General features: G+C 53.3%; 8 protein-coding genes across 8 annotated transcripts; 4 read left to right on the top strand and 4 right to left on the bottom strand.

Moving 5' to 3' along the window:
• Positions 1-284: 284 nt before the first annotated feature.
• On the bottom strand, positions 285-782 carry N7482_007651 (glutathione S-transferase family protein; the record flags this gene model as incomplete). The annotated part of the gene is made up of 1 exon (XM_056689775.1): positions 285-782. The coding sequence occupies one exon, from the start codon at positions 780-782 to the stop codon at positions 285-287; it is 498 nt and encodes a 165-aa protein (XP_056542204.1).
• Positions 783-1,196: 414 nt separating this feature from the next.
• N7482_007650 (ABC transporter substrate-binding protein) lies at positions 1,197-2,093 on the top strand (the record flags this gene model as incomplete). The annotated part of the gene is made up of 1 exon (XM_056689774.1): positions 1,197-2,093. The coding sequence occupies one exon, from the start codon at positions 1,197-1,199 to the stop codon at positions 2,091-2,093; it is 897 nt and encodes a 298-aa protein (XP_056542203.1).
• Positions 2,094-2,610: 517 nt separating this feature from the next.
• Positions 2,611-4,335, bottom strand: N7482_007649 (fungal specific transcription factor domain-containing protein; the record flags this gene model as incomplete). Its single annotated transcript, XM_056689773.1, has 1 exon — positions 2,611-4,335. The coding sequence occupies one exon, from the start codon at positions 4,333-4,335 to the stop codon at positions 2,611-2,613; it is 1,725 nt and encodes a 574-aa protein (XP_056542202.1).
• Positions 4,336-5,275: 940 nt separating this feature from the next.
• Positions 5,276-6,780, top strand: N7482_007648 (uncharacterized protein; the record flags this gene model as incomplete). The annotated part of the gene is made up of 4 exons (XM_056689772.1): positions 5,276-5,440; positions 5,531-6,252; positions 6,307-6,518; positions 6,569-6,780. Coding segments are annotated over 4 exons (1,311 nt in total), but the record flags the coding sequence as incomplete, so codon positions are not given.
• A 981-nt stretch (positions 6,781-7,761) lies between these two features.
• On the top strand, positions 7,762-8,941 carry N7482_007647 (porphobilinogen synthase HEM2; the record flags this gene model as incomplete). Its single annotated transcript, XM_056689771.1, has 3 exons — positions 7,762-7,980; positions 8,040-8,562; positions 8,634-8,941. 3 exons carry the CDS (start codon positions 7,762-7,764, stop codon positions 8,939-8,941), a joined length of 1,050 nt encoding a protein of 349 aa, XP_056542200.1.
• A 637-nt stretch (positions 8,942-9,578) lies between these two features.
• On the bottom strand, positions 9,579-11,817 carry N7482_007646 (uncharacterized protein; the record flags this gene model as incomplete). Its single annotated transcript, XM_056689770.1, has 3 exons — positions 9,579-10,828; positions 10,960-11,691; positions 11,748-11,817. 3 exons carry the CDS (start codon positions 11,815-11,817, stop codon positions 9,579-9,581), a joined length of 2,052 nt encoding a protein of 683 aa, XP_056542199.1.
• Positions 11,818-12,844: 1,027 nt separating this feature from the next.
• N7482_007645 (uncharacterized protein) lies at positions 12,845-13,255 on the bottom strand (the record flags this gene model as incomplete). Its single annotated transcript, XM_056689769.1, has 1 exon — positions 12,845-13,255. The coding sequence occupies one exon, from the start codon at positions 13,253-13,255 to the stop codon at positions 12,845-12,847; it is 411 nt and encodes a 136-aa protein (XP_056542198.1).
• A 1,249-nt stretch (positions 13,256-14,504) lies between these two features.
• N7482_007644 (exportin CRM1) lies at positions 14,505-18,486 on the top strand (the record flags this gene model as incomplete). Its single annotated transcript, XM_056689768.1, has 10 exons — positions 14,505-14,570; positions 14,646-14,675; positions 14,767-14,839; positions 14,902-14,973; positions 15,086-15,798; positions 15,905-17,147; positions 17,222-17,451; positions 17,538-17,916; positions 17,987-18,158; positions 18,246-18,486. 10 exons carry the CDS (start codon positions 14,505-14,507, stop codon positions 18,484-18,486), a joined length of 3,219 nt encoding a protein of 1,072 aa, XP_056542197.1.
• Positions 18,487-18,712: the final 226 nt, after the last annotated feature.

Genomic DNA, 18,712 nt, shown 5'->3' with positions numbered 1-18,712 from the left:
GGCAGGTCATGTCAATGTCTATCCCCGAACACATCTTTTTGAGGGTCTTACACAATCAATCAACAACATGGGTTTAGGTGAGTTAAATGACCACAATTGGCACAAGGCACTTTTTGTGCCCCGCCTTTAGCCTAAGCTTCCACAGTGCAAAGCCACCAAAAGACGTAAGTCTTTCGAGTATAAAGCGTGGTACCAGTCCCTCATAATTGGGCAGCGCGAGGACACGAAGAAGAAACGACCCGGTCTGGACCTGTCCCACAAATACAAATTAGCAACTCAACGTGTCACGATACCAAGGAAATATATGCCTCTGCTAATGTAAGACGACTCGAGCCACCCAAAAACGGCGCGGCATCCGCGAGAAGAGGCTCGATGTTTTTGACAATAGCGTTGATGTACTTGTTCGTGGCAGTGATCTCTTGTTCGCCGCTAGATAGGACAGCCGCATCGAAAAAGGGTTGAACATTTCCAAAATACGTATCCACAAAGAAACCAATGTTGTATCGTTGCAAAGCGCCGCTGGGCTCAGCGCTCGACTCGAGTATATGACTGGGGTGAGAGTCCACGAAGAATTGAGTGATAGGACCGGATTCGGTCAGGACGTGGCCGTCATACACAAGGGCCGGGACGAGACCTTGGGGGTTGATGGCCAAATATTCGAGCGTGCGAGGGACCGTAATATCGATGAGAATTGTCTCAAATTCCATGTCGAGTTCGCGGAGAGCGATTTGAGCGCGATGGGCCCAAGGGGGAGCAGTGTATAAAGTAATTGTGGGAGCCATTCTGATCGGGATCAACGTTGTTCCTCGGCGGTTTCATGAATAGCAGACGACGTGGGGTAAACAGTATCGGCGCAACCGGTGGTGTTCACATATGGAATCTCCAGCTGAAGTAAAATATAAGACGATGCGGGTCGTCCCTTCGGCCGAGGCCTGCACATCGAGGAGTGCGCCGATTTACTGATCGCGATTCTCCGACGATAAGATAGGGCGTGCTCCGAACTTTCGCAATGACCCGATAGACCTTCTTTTCCAACTCTTCGATCATGAAATTGTAGGGACCGAGGGAAAGCTTAGCAGGTACGGGTTGGAGTATTTAAACTCTCCAAATGCTCGCTTTCTCGTCCTCTGTCGTCAATTCGGGTGCATATCGGAGTATGTTCAAGTCTGACCCAATTGATCTCATAAGAACACATCATGCAATCCTTCCACCTTACCGCCACCGGTCACAACCTCAACTATCTCCCCGAGTATATCGCCCGCCGGCATGGCTTCTTCCAAGAGCAAGGGCTCAACGTTACAGTATCCATCCCCACGCCATGGGACGGCGTGCTCGACGCACTGGCAGATGGCACGGCCGACATGGCGCTTGGTGGTATCTGGGTGCCGGCAATGTATCGCGACCGAGTGACGGACTACACTGTTTTTGCGCAAATTGCGAATCGGTGCCCTCTTGCCCTGCTCCGCCGTGGCCATCAGGCAAACTTCAAGCTGGATGATGTAGCAGGCAAAACCGTCCTGATGAAGTCGGGCGGCGGGGCCAGCGTTGGTCTCTTCTTTAAGATGCTGCTCCGTGAGAACAACATTGACCCGAGGTCTGTGGACTATATTCAAGATCTGGATGGTGTGATGCTGGGCAACCTGTTCGAAGGCGGCATGGGCGACTACTTCGTCACGGACAACCTCTCGGCCCGGGCGATGGCGGAGCGCAATCCCGATATCTCGGTGGGGATGGAAATGGTCTCGCAAGGTGACATCCCTTGGAGCGTGTATTACCGGGAGAGTGCGACGATCACTCCAGAGGTCTTCGATGCGCACCGGCGTTTCTGCATTGGCCTTGGCAAAGGTATCGAGTGGGTACTGAAGCACGACGCAGAATCGTACCGGGACGAACTCGGCGAACTGTTTCCCAATATCCCGGTCGAGGTCGCTATCACCGTGACGAATACCTTTCGCCGTGAAGGCATGTGGACCACGCCCACTATCCCCCGCCACGCATTTGACCGGTGGCAGCTGGGGCTTGCCGATGCGCGCCTGGTCAAGGAACCCTTTGCCTACGAAGCCTTGGTCAATGAGCCTGCGACGATGGCCTAGCATGAGAAAACATCATGTTAACTTCTCCCTTCTCGGGGATAGGCATGATTCCTTGGAAATGGCGGAGAGCCGAATCCAAGTGCCACCAACCCGGCATCTCGGGTGTAGAATGGAGTCAAGATGTTCATGAGACAGACATTCTCGGCTAGGATTCTGGAATAAACCGTTTTGACAGTAATATTTTGCAAGCAGCAAATTACCTTTTTTTCAAGCACCGAAGTAGGAGGCCTACCAGACCAGGCCTGAAGACTTGACTTGGTAGTAGATAGAATGAAAGCTGTAACCCGTCATGCTCCCGATGACTATTATTCCATAATGTTTCATTCCTTCAAAATCTAACAGCGAGGTTCTCACAAACCTACTTTACATGACCAACTGTCATATAAACGAGATATCCGACTACGTCGACAGGGTCATGTAGCGATGAAGCATGGCATAGCATAGCATTCTATATGTATATAATTAGGCCGGCTGTGTTGATAAGCCGTACCAACCCTAGAAAATATATCTGTTTCGATCAGAGGGGCCGCATGTCCTCGTCCTCAAAACCCACGTCATGAAAATCAGGCCATTGCGCCGCAAAGCTGAGCATTTCACCCAAGGCGAAGTTATCGGTGGACAGCATGTTTGTCATGTGGTTAGTACCGTCATTTGCTGCCACCATACCTGCCCCGGACGGTTGCAAATTGTGCAGTAGATTCTTCACTTGTTTGTCGAATTCGAGATGTGTTTCGCGTACTTCCTCGGCATTCTCAGTGAGCAGTCGATCGATTGTGACTGAGGAGAGGGTTTCAAAGGCATCCCGACAGCCCGCAGCCCCGGGGAAGCTCTCGGAAAGAGCAGAAAGTGTGGAAGCGCAAGATTGAAGTGAAGAAATGCTGTTTCGAACCGGATTACTGTCTCTGATCTCTTTCGAGCGCCAGAGGTCATATATGACGGTCAGGCCAGACATGAAGAGATGATGGACCCATTCCCACAAAATATCAATTTTACCCTCCCGCTGTAGAATCTTAATGCTTGCGATCAGCTTGCAAGACGCGTCAAAAGAAACTAATTCTTCAACCGACGTATGGAGGACAATGGAATTAGGTCGATAGAGAAACAGGACTGTGTTGTGATAAATCGCATCCCAGTAGGCCTGGCAAGCGAATATGGAAGCCGGGGAAGCTTTGTCAAGCTGGGGAATGGTTGAATACCACTCTTGGAGGCGAGGTCGGATTTCCTGGATCCATGCGGAATAGTTCACCCTCGGGTAGGCTAGCTTCCGAGGCCACTGGTGGCTATGCAACACGTGCCTGATTTCCGACACCATCTTGGACATACTGAACAGGTGGTTATGTGCTCGTTGATGGTGAATGTCGTATTCATTCGGCCCCCGGTCACAGGGCCGACACGGCACTGTCCATGGGTTTGGAAACTGGACGCGCGTACTTTCGTCGATAATTCCAAAGGGACGACCGAGCGTGAGGCACAAGACACGGTCAAGCTGGTATGTAGAGTACCATAAGCACCGGCGATCGTGCAGTACCTCTGGATTCATGTGTAGTGTTTGCTCTTCCGTTTCCCAGTGCAGGCCAATATCAATACATAAGCGTAGAGCGGTGCCCGTCAAATGCCATAAGCTCCCCCATGAAGGGCACAGAGCGACAAACTGAGCCAAGAGGAGTACAGAACGGACAGTATCGAGATCAGAATCTGCGTAGGTGATGACCCTTTCGATCCAGCCGATGGCCGATCGGAAGCAACCCTCGCTTTGGGATGGCCGACCCCCAGATGAGTTGGTAACATCGCACAGGGCGATGGCAAGGATCATGTAGATGGTGAAAATATCCCTTTCAGATTCTCGATCCGGGGCCTCGTGACCGTTCAAGAAGCGGTACGCGTTCTCAATGGCTTTCTCAGCTTGAGGCCGCCCAACGATGGGCAGATGGCATGTGCGATACTGGAAGTAGACTTCGACCAGGTGATCGGCAGCATGGCGCGGGGGAAGAGAAGCCTCGGCGGCTGGAGGAGAGTAGCATGGGTTGTATGACTGAGTCTGATTCTTGGAGGCCAGGGAGGGTAGATCATCGACGTGGATTGCTGCCATAACCAGTCTGGCCAGTGTAATGCCACTGCTCTGTCCCAAAAACCGCGGCTGTCTCGAGGGCTCAACCACGACATCCTCCACACTCTTCACTAAGTCTTGAAAATGAGTTGTGCTTGCATTGGAAGTTGCGGGACTGGCTGTAGGAACACTCATAGGCCCGTGAATCAAAGGGCTATTTTCGCCATGGGCCGAACCGGCTTGAGCTCGCGCTCGCAGCTCTCGGTTTTCCCGTGTTAATGTCTCTACCTGAGCCTCCAGATTGGACACATAGTTGCGAGGTATCTTCAAGAGAGAGAGGGTCACATAAGCGCGCACAGCGGTCGGCGGCCATGGAACTCACCTCGACTTGTTTCTCCGAGTGGTAAGTCAAGCACAGGGCGCGTACGCTTTCGCAATTGGAGCAACTCGGTCGTTTCAGATCACACTACACGTTCCACCGATGGTAAGCAGGATTCACGGACGCAGAAGAATGCTATGGTAACCTTTTGCTTTCTTCGACGACACCTGCGCGCCCCGTCAGCATTTCGAATCGTGACTCTGACGCATCACCTCCAGCGCGCAACATTCTTTGACTCACCTCTGACACGCGGAAATTCCTCTCATTCTCTATTGGTCACTGTGTGACCAATATGTGACCAATACTCTTATACTCCAGCGACGAGTATTTGCCTCTTGGGCGGGCGGGGGATGACAATGTGGTTGTTTCGACGAAGCGGGGCCCAGCAAGATGGTTCGCATGGACCTTCGGAATAAGCCGATCAACACACTCACCGTCACGATTGACCAGCAGATCCACCATCCTGTGATGCCCAGAATTGAGGGAATGGGTTTGATTCGCTTGTGTATCGTTCCCTTATCATGGCAGGTTCACGTCCATATATCGGCGGTTCAAAGCGTTGGTGGTTCTGTTTAGTCGGCTTATCCCGATAGGCCTGGTATCACGACTATCTCGCAATCCTTATCAGTTACACTTGGTGTCCAACACCGTGATCGATGGTATAAAGGCATGCGACGTGGTGATATTTATGGCCTTTATTCCCGTGTGTAGGATCTCACTCATCTATAAACCAATTGTCACCGTGAGTCGGCTGCAATGGCTTCTGAACTGGCAAAAGAAATCGAGATCAAAGTTCCCCGGGGCGAAACGAAGAGCCCGGAGGAACATGTATCTGCCGAAAGAGGCGAGATCATATACATTGATCCCGAGAAGGAGGCAGCCGCACTGAGAAAATTTGACAAGTTCGTCCTGCCAGTCTCGGTACTGTTCCTTGTCTTGTCCTCTCTGGACCAGAATAATGCGAGTGAAGCTTCTGTTCCTCACAGGCTACTATATCTAACGGATTATCAGCTTGGTAATGCAAGAGTCTTTGGCTTTGACGCAGACATTGGCCTCGTGGGTGGCCAGTTTGGCAATATCACCATGTTGTCCAGCGTCTGCACCATTGTCTTCGAGGTTCCCTGGGTTCTGGCCGTCAAGCGCTTTGGTGCGAATAAAGCTCTCGGGACTGCACTCATCCTCTGGAGCTTCTGTACCCTTGGAACGGCTTTCATTCAAACTTACGGTCAGGCGATCGCCGTTCGCATGCTGCTAAATGCCTTTGAAGCCGGTCTGGCCCAAAGCTTTGCCTACCTATTTTCTACAATATATCCCCCAAACCGGGTAGGCAAGCGTATCATGACTACTAATCTCGCTATGTGTATTTCGGGCGCCTTTGGCGGGCTATTTGCATATGCTGTACAGACAATGGGATCGCGACATGGGCTCGCGGCCTGGAGGTGGTTGTTCATCGTCGAATTTTGCATCACGCTCTTTGTGGGTGGGATTGGATGGTTCTGCCTCCCCACGTCGGCTGAGACGGCATGGTTTCTAAACGCCGAGGAGAAGGAAACCATGCGGCTGAAAAGACAGCGAGACTTTTTGCGCCGAGGAGAAGACAAGTTCGACCGCAAATGGATCAGAATTGCTCTCACAGACCCCTTTGTCTACCTGCTTGGCACAGCCTTCTTTACATCGTCAGTTGCAATTAACGGATTCAACGTTTTCCTACCTACCATCCTTTCTGGCCTTGGGTGAGTGCCATCTCTTTGACAAATTTATTCCAACAATTTGCTAATTAGATCAAGATTCCCCTCTCTGTCGGTCAACTACTTAACGATTCCAGTTTATGTCCTTGGTGCTATCTCACTTGTCCTTCAGGTTTACTTTTCCGATCGAGTCAACCGACGGGGTGTCTTCATTATCGGGTGCTGTGTTCCAGTCGCAATTGGTTACCTGATCTGTGTGGCCACAGCAAGCGGTGCTGCCGGTTATGCGGGCATGTTTATACTCGTTTTAGGTGAGTGATTTGCAACCTCGCTTGTTGCTTCTTGACATAACACCGGCTAGGGATCTATCCAATTTCTACCCTCGCTGTAACGTGGGTGTCTACCAACCTCTCACCAGATTCCAAGCGTGCGATTGGAATGCCCTTGGCCTATTCAATTGGAAACCTATCTGCACTGGTGTCATCCCAGCTATATCCCAGTCAACAGGGTCCACGGTATATAATTGGGAATTCTGTCTCAGCTGGTCTGACCGTGGTTGCTGGAGTTCTCTATGGTTCGTGTTGGCTTCTACTTCATCGCAGAAACGCACAAAAGGCAAAGCTTATTGCTCAAGGCGCCACTACAAATTGCCTTGAAGGAGATATGAGTCTTGATAGCATGTACACTCTTTAACCGCACTTTTTCTTCCGATGCTTAATGCAAACAGTTCATGTGAAACTTCTCCAGAAAATAATGGAAGAGGGCTTATGATAACTCCGTTTATTATCGCCGATGTCATCAAGGGTAAGACAAAGCTAACATCGAGAAACGACCTGCCGTTTCAACGAAGAACAGCAAGGTCTGCATAATGACAATGTAGATTAAGTAAATGTATTTTTAATCCAGGTAGCTTGGGTTTACCCATTCCATATAGGTAGCAAGTGCTATCCACGGATCAAACTCAAAGTAACATAAGCTGAGCATGCACGGGTCTATATTCCTCTACTGGCGCATTGGGTTGACGAGCTGCGATAGAGTGGAATGGCTAGTGAGAACGGGATGAGAGAGAGAGGACGAATGAAGAGGGAAAGGGTGCGTATTTGGTTGTCACCGCAAACTGGAAGAGCGTATTTTTGTTGTCATGGAATAAGGTATACCGAGGTATTCAAGTAGGTTAACTGGCCTGAATACTGCGTTCTGTCGGGCTCGCTTGCTTAGGTCAGACCCAGTCATGGATTCCAAGAGGTCACTCAGTCCCCTGGTTCGTAATCCATGGCATAGGTCTACCTCGAAAATCTCGAACTATCTGCAGCACGACTGAGACCTTGTACCGCTCTTGCTCGGTCCCCCGTCAGGCATTGACATGCTGTGGTTCCTTTCGCGGCTCTGGGCCAATCACGGCGATTGGCATTCGCCTTACGCGCTTCCGTAGCTTCCTGAGCGGAGCTCATTTTCCCCGCCCCGTCGCCACGCCCTCACCTCTCCTCAAACCGCCAATCCGCCAATCCGCCTCAATCCGCGGATCCTCGCAACCCCCTTTCGATTCCACACACGATGTCGTTCTCAAATCTCGTCTCCGATATCGCCTTTCGAGACTCCCATCCGGACGATCGTGGCTCCCAGATCTCCCATGCTCCATCCCGGACGGCCCGGTCCTACACCAGCACAACGGCCACGAGTGTCAGCATCTCCGGGGATATTTCCAGCCAGCTGCACGCCGGGTACAGCCACCCCCTGAGTAGATCATGGCAGGCAGAGAGGCAGCTCACCAAGGTACATCCACAAGTCCGCTCCCTTGGCATTGGCATGGCTTCTGACGGTCCCCCGCCCAGGATATGCTCATCTACCCGCTGTTCATCACGGATAACCCCGACGAAGAAACCCCAATCCCTTCCCTACCAAACCAGTACCGTCGCGGCGTCAATCGTCTTGTGCCCTTTCTCGCCCCGCTGATTCGGAAGGGACTGCGCTCCGTGATCCTCTTTGGAGTTCCCCTTCATCCCTCGGCCAAGGATGCGCTCGGCACCGCGGCCGACGACCCAGCAGGCCCCGTCATCCAAGCCATTCGTCTTCTCCGATCTCGCTTCCCCAAGCTCTATATCACAACCGATGTCTGCCTCTGTGAGTATACGTCACATGGGCACTGTGGCATTCTCCGGGAGGATGGGACCCTCGACAATACACAATCGGTGGATCGGATTTCCGATGTGGCGCTCGCATATGCCGTTGCCGGAGCGCATTGCGTTGCTCCATCGGATATGAATGACGGACGAGTCCGCGCTATCAAGCTCAAACTGATCGAGGCCGGCATCGCCCATCGCGTGTTGCTGATGTCGTATAGCGCCAAGTTCAGCGGTTGCTTATACGGCCCCTTCCGAGATGCAGCCGGCTCGTGTCCCTCCTTTGGGGACCGTCGGTGCTACCAGCTCCCCCGGGAGGTCGTGGTCTTGCTCGGCGTGCGATTCAAAGAGACATTGCCGAGGGTGCCGACATCATTATGGTGAAGCCGGCGAGTAGCTATCTGGATATCATTCGAGATGCCAAGGAACTGGCACAGGATATGCCGGTTGCAGCCTACCAGGTCAGTGGCGAATTTGCCATGATTCATGCGGGTGCGAAGGCGGGAGTGTTTGACTTGAAAGCCATGGCCTTTGAGAGCACGGAGGGCATTCTCCGAGCAGGGGCAGGCATTGTACTGACCTACTTTGTCCCGGAATTTCTGGATTGGCTCTGAATATGTTATGGGTTTTGCCAATATGGGAGGAGAGGGGGAGACGGAGGCGGGGAGACACGCCCAGTGTTATTCTGTAGTATATTCATTCCATGATGGGAAGCCTTGATCCCATCGATCCTTCCACTCTCAAAAAAAGACAGATACCCTCTATTTGACCCCTTCATTGATGATGTCGTTCTTATTGTTCCGCCGCCTCGCATGTTTATCTTCTCCGAATCGCTACCTCTTCAACAGCAGTCCCTTAGTGAGACATGTAGTCCTCAAGCGCAGGGGGTAACTAAGTAGTTTACTGCTATAGAAAACCATGGACCTGGCCGTTTCCTCCTCGGGGAAGATAATCGGAGAAAGATCTTTCATAACCAAATATTATATATGTACGGCACGAGCAACACGCCAGATCGCCATGGTAACTTGGACAAAGAGAAATGAAGAAAACAAAGAGACTCCAGACCAAAAAGGGACATATCATCAAACAACACCAGAGTGTCCCCACGTAGCATCAATAGTATACGGCATTGCAAAACATGATCAACTGTCGGAGAATGAGCCCGTCAATCCGAAGACCAGCCACATCCCCAGGAACAGACCCACGCCGCGACCCGGGCCTGAGGCGCTCGCTCATCCACATAGAAGATATTCACATATAACTGGGTTTGTATCCTTGGAACCCATATGCAACAATATCGGTCTTCACCACCTCTCCCGGCGCAACGTAGGCACCCCGATATAGGTGGACTCCGGGATAGATGGTGCACCCTGCACCTAGATAGCAATCTTCGTCGACAATGACGGGACGCCCTTGATACCGGCTTTGGGACCCTTTGCGCTCCTGCATACTAGAGTGGGCCATCGAGCTTAGTAAAGTGACGTTGGGTCCAATCCAGCTATGAGCACCGATGCTGATCCCGCAATCGTCGACAAACAGGCAATTTTGGTGAATCATCACGTCTTCCCCGATTTGGATGTTATATCCATAATGGCAGTGGAAGGGGGATTCCACGACCGCTCCTTGCCCGATGGCGCCGGAGGAACGAGACCCTGCCACCCCCGATGGGGAATTGACGACCGAACCCGATGGGGGAACCAGGAGTTCCTTGAGAAGGCGATTCTGTTCCTTCGAGCTTAACCCGTAGTGTGGGTTACACGCATTGTTAAATCTCCACAAGGCGCGCTTGCACCGGCCTCTCTCTTCCACGAGTTGCACATCGAAAGGCCGGTACAGTTCGCCCCGAATCATCTTATCCTTTTCCGTTTCTTCCACATTGATGGCACGACCCGATAGCTGATGCTCGATGCTGAGGGCCATCCGTGCTTGTGCTTGTGGACTACTGGTGTCGATCGCGGAGACGGGTGCCGGCGCCGGCGGCATGGGCCGCTGCTCGACCGCACTATGGAACAGGGGCATATTGGGTTTCGGTGGTGGTCCATGAGAGAGCTCCCGAATGGGAGGAACCACGGGGTAGTCCGGCTTCGGGTGGGACTCTCGCGGCGGGAGCTCGTGGATGGGTGCCACCTCTCGATAATCGGGCTTCGCCAGGTGGTCTGGAGGCACGTACGTGGGATGACCAGAGCCCGACCAGGTGCGTTTTGACCACGACGATGCATGGTTGGGGGTTGTATTGTTGGAGGGGCTGGTGGTATATGGTTGGGTAATGCGCTCATTGTCATCCACCACCAACGGCCTCATTTTCCGCGACTCCATATGATCCGGCAAGCCCGACGGTGGCCGGTCATGGTGGGCGGCGGTTTCGGCGTATTGACCACTCATGTCGGGATAGCCTTCCTTGGACTGCAATGGAACAGGCGCTTTCGTCGTCGAAGGCTTCTGCCACGTGCTTCGCGATGTGTATCCTTCACACAGAAAGCCGCCTCGGATACAGTTATTACCTGAGAATGGAGACGGGTTAGTCAGATTGCGATGCCCAGATCCAACGACGATATCGATGCCAATGCTCGTGACCCTGAACCATGACCATGACCGGAAGACACTGACGGGGTAGGAGGCATATTCGACTCACACGCAGGGTGTTGCTCATCACATTTCTTCTTCCGGCGGCGACAGGTCATACACCCCGTCTTGGTGCGGTTGCTAAAGACACGCTTTCGCTTGGGCGCGACCTGAACGGCCCCAGCAGATCGATCGGACACGTAAGTCGGAGACGAGGCGGGCTGCATGTTGGGGGCCGGCGGAACGGGGCGATTGGCCCCATTCCGAGGGGTCTCCTGGTCTTGCGCTTCTCGCTGGAGGGCATCCGCCAAGTGTGCGTCCGAGGCATCCATCTGCTGGGCCCGTTGCGCCTGGCTGATCAAGTGGGTGTCATAGTCGGGCCATGGGCCATTGGATGGTGGCTGGGACGCCTCATTCGTATCCGATCGGTGGCCCGACGTCGCGACCGGGTTGATCGAATCCATCTCTGAGGAGACCGATCCTGATCCGGTTCCATTGGCCTGAAGAGGGGGCAGTGGTTCCCCCGGATGGCTTATGGACCCGCGACTAGCATGGTGATGGTAGCCTGGCTCTGATGGCTGACGGGAGTCCTGCTCGCGCGACTCCGACCGCTTGCGCTTATGCGTGTTGGCTCCGGACGGTGAGGATCGTTGTGAGTCGTCGCGATGTAGATCTCCGCGTGCACCCAGCATCTCGCGTGATGGGTCTGCGAGCTCGTTGCCCCCGAGGGAGCCGCGGCCGCGGCCGCGGCGATCCTCTCCCCATGGTTCATCGGCGTGCTCGGCACCGCATTCGCTCCCCCCTGGGGAGTCGAGGCGATCGAGTCTCTGCCATTGACTGCGGTAAAGCGGGATGGACTGTGGTCGGTTCCCGGCTCCGTCCCCGAGTCATGGTTACTCATCATGGGAGCGGCTGCGACCGCCGTCATGGTAGGAAACGTGGGCGGGTATTCCCCACGAGCAATGATCCACGAGGGGGAAAACGAAGGCGGCGAAGCGAGGAAAGGGTCTTCTTCCCGGACAGAAAACCAAAAGAAAAAAGAAAAGAAAAGAAAAGAAAAGAAAAGAAAAGGGCTTACGGCGGTTCTGGTTCAGGAAGGGATTCCAATCCCAGGAGCGGCCCCCAGTCCCGTCTCAGCCGCAGCTGGGGGGAGGTCTCGGGACGGCCTGGGAGCGACGCAAGAGACGCGCGGAAAGTTGCCGAGGCGCAATTGGAAAACAAAAGAGGATGGACCAGCGCGAGGCAACGCAGAAAGGAGGAGAAGTCCACAATCGATGGCCGGGGAGAAGGGGCAGGGTGGACTCGTTCTTTGTTTCTCTGGGCAATTCCTTGATTTGCTTTAGGGCGGGAGGGGGAGATCGCGGTAACCTCGCCTGGGGGTGGGGCGTTTGGGGATAGGAGACGGGTAGCGCTTCAATGCAGCAACAATGCCCAGAATGGGATCGATAGACGAGCCGCGGCTGATCGAACAGGCAGGGCCGAAAGGGGGGAGGTAGGGGGAGAGGAGATGAATGGTGGGTTGGGTGAGGGGAATTTCAACTATCCTGGACGGAAAAGGTCACAGGATGGGGGCAAGAGGAGGGGTTGGGTAGAGATAGAAGAAGGGATGGGAAGAGCAGGAAGGAAAGAAAGAAAGAGAAGAAAGAGGGGGTGGGAGGGGGGTTAGGATGTTAGGAGGGTAAGAAAGAGGAAGGAAGAAAGAGAGAAGTAGTGGAATGGGTGAATGGGTGAATGGGTGAATGGGAGGAGGGGGAGGGCCTAGTAGAGGGAATAGTAAGTCAGTCGCCTGGATTTAGTAGCATCACAGCCTACAATCCGGGGAGTCCCATCATACAAGCTCCTCCTCCTCGTCCTCTTTCCTCTTCCTCTTTCCTCTTCCTCTTCCTCTTTCTCTTCCTCCGCCTCCTCCTCTTCCTCTTCCTCTTCCTCTTCCTCCCACTCTCTCCTTCTCTCCCTCATCTCCCTCTTCGAGTCCAGGCTCGGCCCCAATGGTTCTCCAGGCTAGTGGTGATTCGAGAGCAGGCCAGGGCGGGAAAAAGAAAGGGCAGCGCGACGAGTTGGCGCGCGATCGGCACGACCGGCGTCACCGCGGCCGCCAATCGGAAGAGCAAAGCGCACCCGCCTGGTGAAAGCTGCGCGGGTCTGAGACATCCACTCATTTCCCGAGCTGTTGGCGACAACCCGACGACTAGCGACGCTCCTGCGCCCCAAACCCGTGGCCGGCTTTTGTGTCCCCCTCCTCTCCCGAACTCTGGCTCCGCGCCCATCTCGCTTTCCTTGTCTGGCCCGCCGTGGCCCTGTGGCCCTGTGGCCTTGGCGCCCTGGCCCATGGCCTGGCCCGCAAGCTTCCCCTCGAGTGGGGCCATGTTGTGGTGGCGCCGCGCGGGTTGGGCGGTTATGCATCGCTTATCAGCTGGTCACCTTTTTGACTTTCCGCCCGCTGCGTGCTGTTCTTGTCGGCCTGTCCGAGTCCCGCAGTCCGCAGTCGCGCGCGCGTGAGTCCAACAGCCAGCCAAAGCGCCCGGCGCATCACACACTCCCAGTTCCCCTCCCTCCCTCCGCTGAAAAAATCATTATACATATAGGGATGATAATAATAGCCAGGGAATAATCATATAATGCACCATTTCTATTATTCTCCATATTCACTAGTCACCTATGAATGAATTATTCATGAGCCCGCCGTCCGTATAATCCCCCCGCGGTTTTGAATCGACGTACCCCCCAGAACCGGCCCAAAGGTGACTTATAGTATATATGAGTAGTGTATTTGATATGTACTCTATCTCCCTCCCTCTCTTTCTCTCGGGATAATTTTCTGCCCTACACCACTGCTCTATGAACTCCCTGTCCCAGAGTAGAACGAGGTGGAATCTCCACCTCACCACAGCAATATAGACAGAGACAGGCTACAGTGTATATACTATACCTGAACGTTCGATATTATATCTGTCAATGCAATCTCCCACCACAGTTCTCCATAGCCTGATTTGATGATGCTCTACATCGTTCATCAAATTATCCCATCGTTGAGCCCCTCTACTCGAGGGATCAATCCCCAATAGGTCAAGTTATACCCTTTGAGTATTATCCAACTCATCTGCAGGTCGGGCTGACTAAGCCTATCCGTCTCGAGTTGAGGCGGTTGTTTTCCCCCCAAAGCCGGAGGGTCCAACAAACCGTCAGAGAGACACGCGCCTTCACCGCCAGTGTTGACCTCCGCCAGCTCCAGACTTTTCATTCTTCACACTCCAGAGTATCACCCAACATTCCCCCCCCTTCCCCCCCATCTCCCTGCAGCTCAGCTTGTCCACTCCCTCGAAAGTGTCTCCCGTCTGGGTTTACTGCCAATCATCTCGCGGTCAGAGCTCAGGTGTTGCTGACCCAAGCCCCTCCAACTTGCTCCCTCCGTTGCTACCCCACCAGCCCACCAATCTGCCAATCCATCACACTGAGCCTCCTCCCCCTTCCCCCTCTCCATCGCCATCGGTGACCTGGTTTCCCACCGGCTCGGATAATCCCTCCTTGCAGCCTCTTTCGCGCCCATCCTTGGATCCCGCCAAGCCTCGGTGACGGCCACTTTGTGAGGGCGAAATCGCCAATCTCTGCGGCGCCATGTCTGTTTCTGTACAAGAGCTGGACAACACGGTCCGCGCCTTTTTTGAAGGCAAGGGCGACGTGGTACGTTGCCTCACCCGCCCTCCCTCTCGTTTCTCGCGATGGATTCCCCCGGGACCCGATGCTCACACCTTACAGCAAAAGCAAGCTCAGCAGACCCTGACCGAAGTAAGCTCGCCGCCACCTCCCTCCACCTCCCTCCACCTCCCTCCCCGTCTGCGACGACGCCACAATGGCTCACCCATCTGTCATCTTCTAGTTCAAGCAAAATCCCGATGCCTGGGTGACGGTGGGCAACATCCTCCAGGAGGCCACATACCCGCAGACCAAATGTGGGTGGACTTCAGACCCCCGCCCGAGAGGAAAACATTGGACGCGCTAAACGGTGGACTAGATATTGCCCTCCAAGTTCTCGACGATGTGATTATGACCCGATGGAAGGTTCTGCCGAGAGATCAGTGTCAAGGTAGATTTGGACTGCTTCCGCCTCCCCCTCCCTTCTTCCGTCGATCCTTTTCCGCTCCCCGATCTTGGTGGAAGGAATGCGCTGACCATATGTACGACGCTTCTCGCATCAGGTATTCGAAATTTTATCGTCAACTTCATCATCGAGAATTCGGGCTCCGAAGAGAAGCTCCGCACCGAGCGCGCCTTCTTGAACAAGCTGAACTTGGTCTTGGTCTCGATCCTGAAGCAGGAGTGGCCGCACCACTGGCCCACATTCATCAACGAGATCATCTCCTCCTGCCATGCCAGCCTTTCCATCTGTGAAAACAACATGGCCATCCTCCGTCTACTGTCGGAGGAGGTCTTCGACTTCTCCCAGGATCAGATGACCTCGGTCAAGGCCCGAAATCTCAAGACCTCCATGACCCAGGAATTCGCCTCCATCTTTCAATTGTGCTCCGAAGTCCTCAACACTGCCAACCAACCTAGTCTGGTCAAAGCGACCCTCGAGACCCTGCTCCGCTTCTTAAACTGGATCCCGTTGGGCTACATTTTCGAAACCCCCATTATCAACACCCTCCTGACTCGATTCTTGGACGTTCCCGACTTCCGAAACGTCACCCTGAAGTGCCTCACGGAAATTGGTGGTTTGCAGATTGGCACCCCGTATAACTATGATGAGAGATTGGTGCACATGTTCACAGAGACGCTCACAACGGTCTCGAATGTCATCCCCTTGTCCCTGGACTTGAAGGAAACGTACGCCCGGAGCAATGGACGAGACCAGGAATTCGTGTCCAACCTGGCTCTTTTCCTCTCCAGTTTCTTCAGCGCCCACTTGGATGTATGTGTTTCCAAATCGCCCCCTCCCAGTATTCCATCTCTGTTTTTCTCCTGTCTCACCCCGTCTCGCCTTTCTTACTAACTTTATTTTGATTTTATTTCTATAGCTGATTGAGAAGTTGCCGAACCAAGACTTCCTCACGCATGCCCATTTCTACCTGATTCGGATCAGTCAGATTGATGACCGCGAAGTGTTCAAGATTTGTTTGGACTACTGGACTCGCCTGGTGCAGGAGCTTTACGAAGAAATGCAACAACTCCCCATCACCGACATAAACCCTCTCGTGACCATGGGTGTCAGTGGTCTGTCCAACGGGGGTGCACCCCACCCCAGCACACTGGCCAACTACCCTCTCCGCAAGCACAAGTACGAAACCGTGCTGTCGAACCTGCGTACTGTGATGATTGAGAAGATGGTCCGCCCGGAGGAGGTCTTGATCGTGGAGAATGACGAAGGTGAGATTGTGCGTGAATTCGTCAAGGAGAGTGATACCATCCAGTTATACAAGACAATCCGTGAGTGCTTGGTTTATCTGACCCACCTGGATGTCGTCGACACCGAGACCATCATGATCGACAAGCTCGCGAAGCAAGTGGATGGTTCGGAGTGGTCTTGGGCCAATTGCAATACCCTGTGCTGGGCCATTGGCTCCATTTCGGGTGCCATGAATGAGGAAACCGAAAAGCGGTTCCTGGTCACCGTGATCAAGGATCTTCTCGGCCTGACGGAGCAGAAGCGTGGAAAAGACAACAAGGCTGTGGTGGCTAGTAATATCATGTATATTGTGGGCCAGTATCCACGCTTCTTGAAGGCTCACTGGAAATTCCTGAAGACAGTGGTCAACAAGCTTTTCGAATTCATGCACGAGACACATGAAGGTGTCCAGGATATGGCTTGCGATACCTTCATCAAGATTGCCAACAAGTGCCGACGGCATTTTGTGGCCCTTCAACCGGGCGAGAATGAACCGTTTATCGAGGAAATCGTTCGCAACATGAGAAAGATCACCATGGACCTGTCGCCCCAGCAGATCCACACGTTCTACGAAGCATGCGGCTACATGATTTCTGCCCAGGGTCAAAAGGGACTCCAGGATCGATTGATTGAGAACCTGATGCAGCTGCCTAATTCGGCTTGGGATCAGATCATCGCGGAAGCCAACCAAAATGCTGCCATTCTACAAGACGGCAACACGATCAAGATCATTGGCAACATCATGAAGACCAACGTCGCCGCCTGCTCTTCCATTGGAACCTACTTCTACTCTCAGATTGGCCGCATCTACCACGACATGCTAAACATGTACCGTGCTTCTAGTCAGCTCATCAACGATGCCGTGGCTAATGATGGTATGTTCCTTCTATTGCCCCGGTTTTTCCAACGTTCATCAATCGCGCCTTAATACTAACGCACTGCACTATAGGGACCATTGCTCCCAAGACCCCCAAAGTTCGTGGGCTTCGCACCATCAAAAAGGAGATCCTGAAATTGATCGACACCTACGTGGAGAAGTCGGACGATCTCGAAATGGTGAATGCGAATATGGTTCCACCTCTTCTCGAGGCCGTTCTGATTGACTACCACCGAAACGTGCCCGATGCACGAGAAGCGGAGGTCCTGAATGTCATGACCACCATTATCCACAAGCTCCACGTACGTTCTGTGACCTAGCATCATCCTTGTTCCCGCTCTTCCACCCGGTTCCGAATCGGACGTCGCTAACATCACATCCCTTACAGAACCTGATGGAGGACAAAATTCCGGCCATCATGGACAGCGTCTTCAGTTGTACTTTGGAGATGATCAACAAGGATTTCCACGAATACCCCGAGCACCGAGTGCAGTTTTTCAAGCTCCTCCAGGCCATCAACCTGTACTGTTTCCAGGCCCTCCTCAAGTTGGACGGCACACAGTTCAAGTTTGTGATCGATTCCTGCATGTGGGCCTCGAAGCACGATAATCGCGAGGTGGAGAATACGGGCCTCACCATGTGCTTAGAGTTGATGAACAACATGGCCGAGACTGATATGCAGACTTCGAGTATCTTTTTCCGCCAATTCTACATTCCCATCCTCCAGGATGTCTTCTTTGTCCTCACAGACAGTGATCACAAGGCTGGTATGTCAAAAGATCCTCAGCCCTCACCGATTTTCTAGCTCGCTCTTTTTTTGACTTTCTTCCCTGCCAGGTTTCAAATCTCAGGCAATGCTCTTGTCCCGCATGTTCTACTTCGTTGAAGCCGGCAAAATTCAGGAGCCTATCTATGCTCCCGATCAAGCCCCGGTGGGAACTACCAACAAACAGTTCTTGCAGGAATACGTCGCGAACCTGCTGCAGAATGCGTTCAAGAATTTGCAAGAGTAAGCTACCTCCTCCCCCTCTCTGTCTACGAGAACTTCTAGGAGATCAACCATCGGATGGGGCAGTTGCTAATATAATGACTCCAGGGCGCAAATCAAGCAGTTTGTCCTTGGTCTGTTCGCGTACACTGACGACTTAAACAAGTTCAAGACTCATCTGCGAGATTTCTTGATCTCGCTTAAGGAGTTCTCTGACGACAATGCTGAGCTCTATGCCGAGGAGAGAGAGCAGGCCGTGCGCGATGCGCAGGTCGCCGAGCGATCCCGGGCTATGAAAGTGGGAGGCTTGCTGAAGCCATCCGAAATGGATCAGGAGGATGAGCTATGACTCGACAAGGAATTGCGCACTGAATTACCCCCACCTGCGTCGGCTGGATGGTCGGGAAACCCGAGTTCGACGGTGGATGATAATGGCCTTGATGGCTGGTCTCTCTACGATCTCTAGATGACGGGGGAGCATACATTTGAGAGCCGGGAAGGGCATACATCGCAGCATAGAACCGGCCTGCTCCCTTCAGACGCTTTCAAGTTGGCGTAAAGATCATGCAACGATG

This window comes from Penicillium canariense (assembly GCF_028826845.1).
Source record: "Penicillium canariense strain IBT 26290 chromosome Unknown utg000004l_segment0_segment0, whole genome shotgun sequence".
NCBI lineage: Eukaryota > Fungi > Ascomycota > Eurotiomycetes > Eurotiales > Aspergillaceae > Penicillium > Penicillium canariense.
Note: the sequence above shows the minus strand (reverse complement) of the source record. Positions and strands in the feature narration are given on the sequence as shown.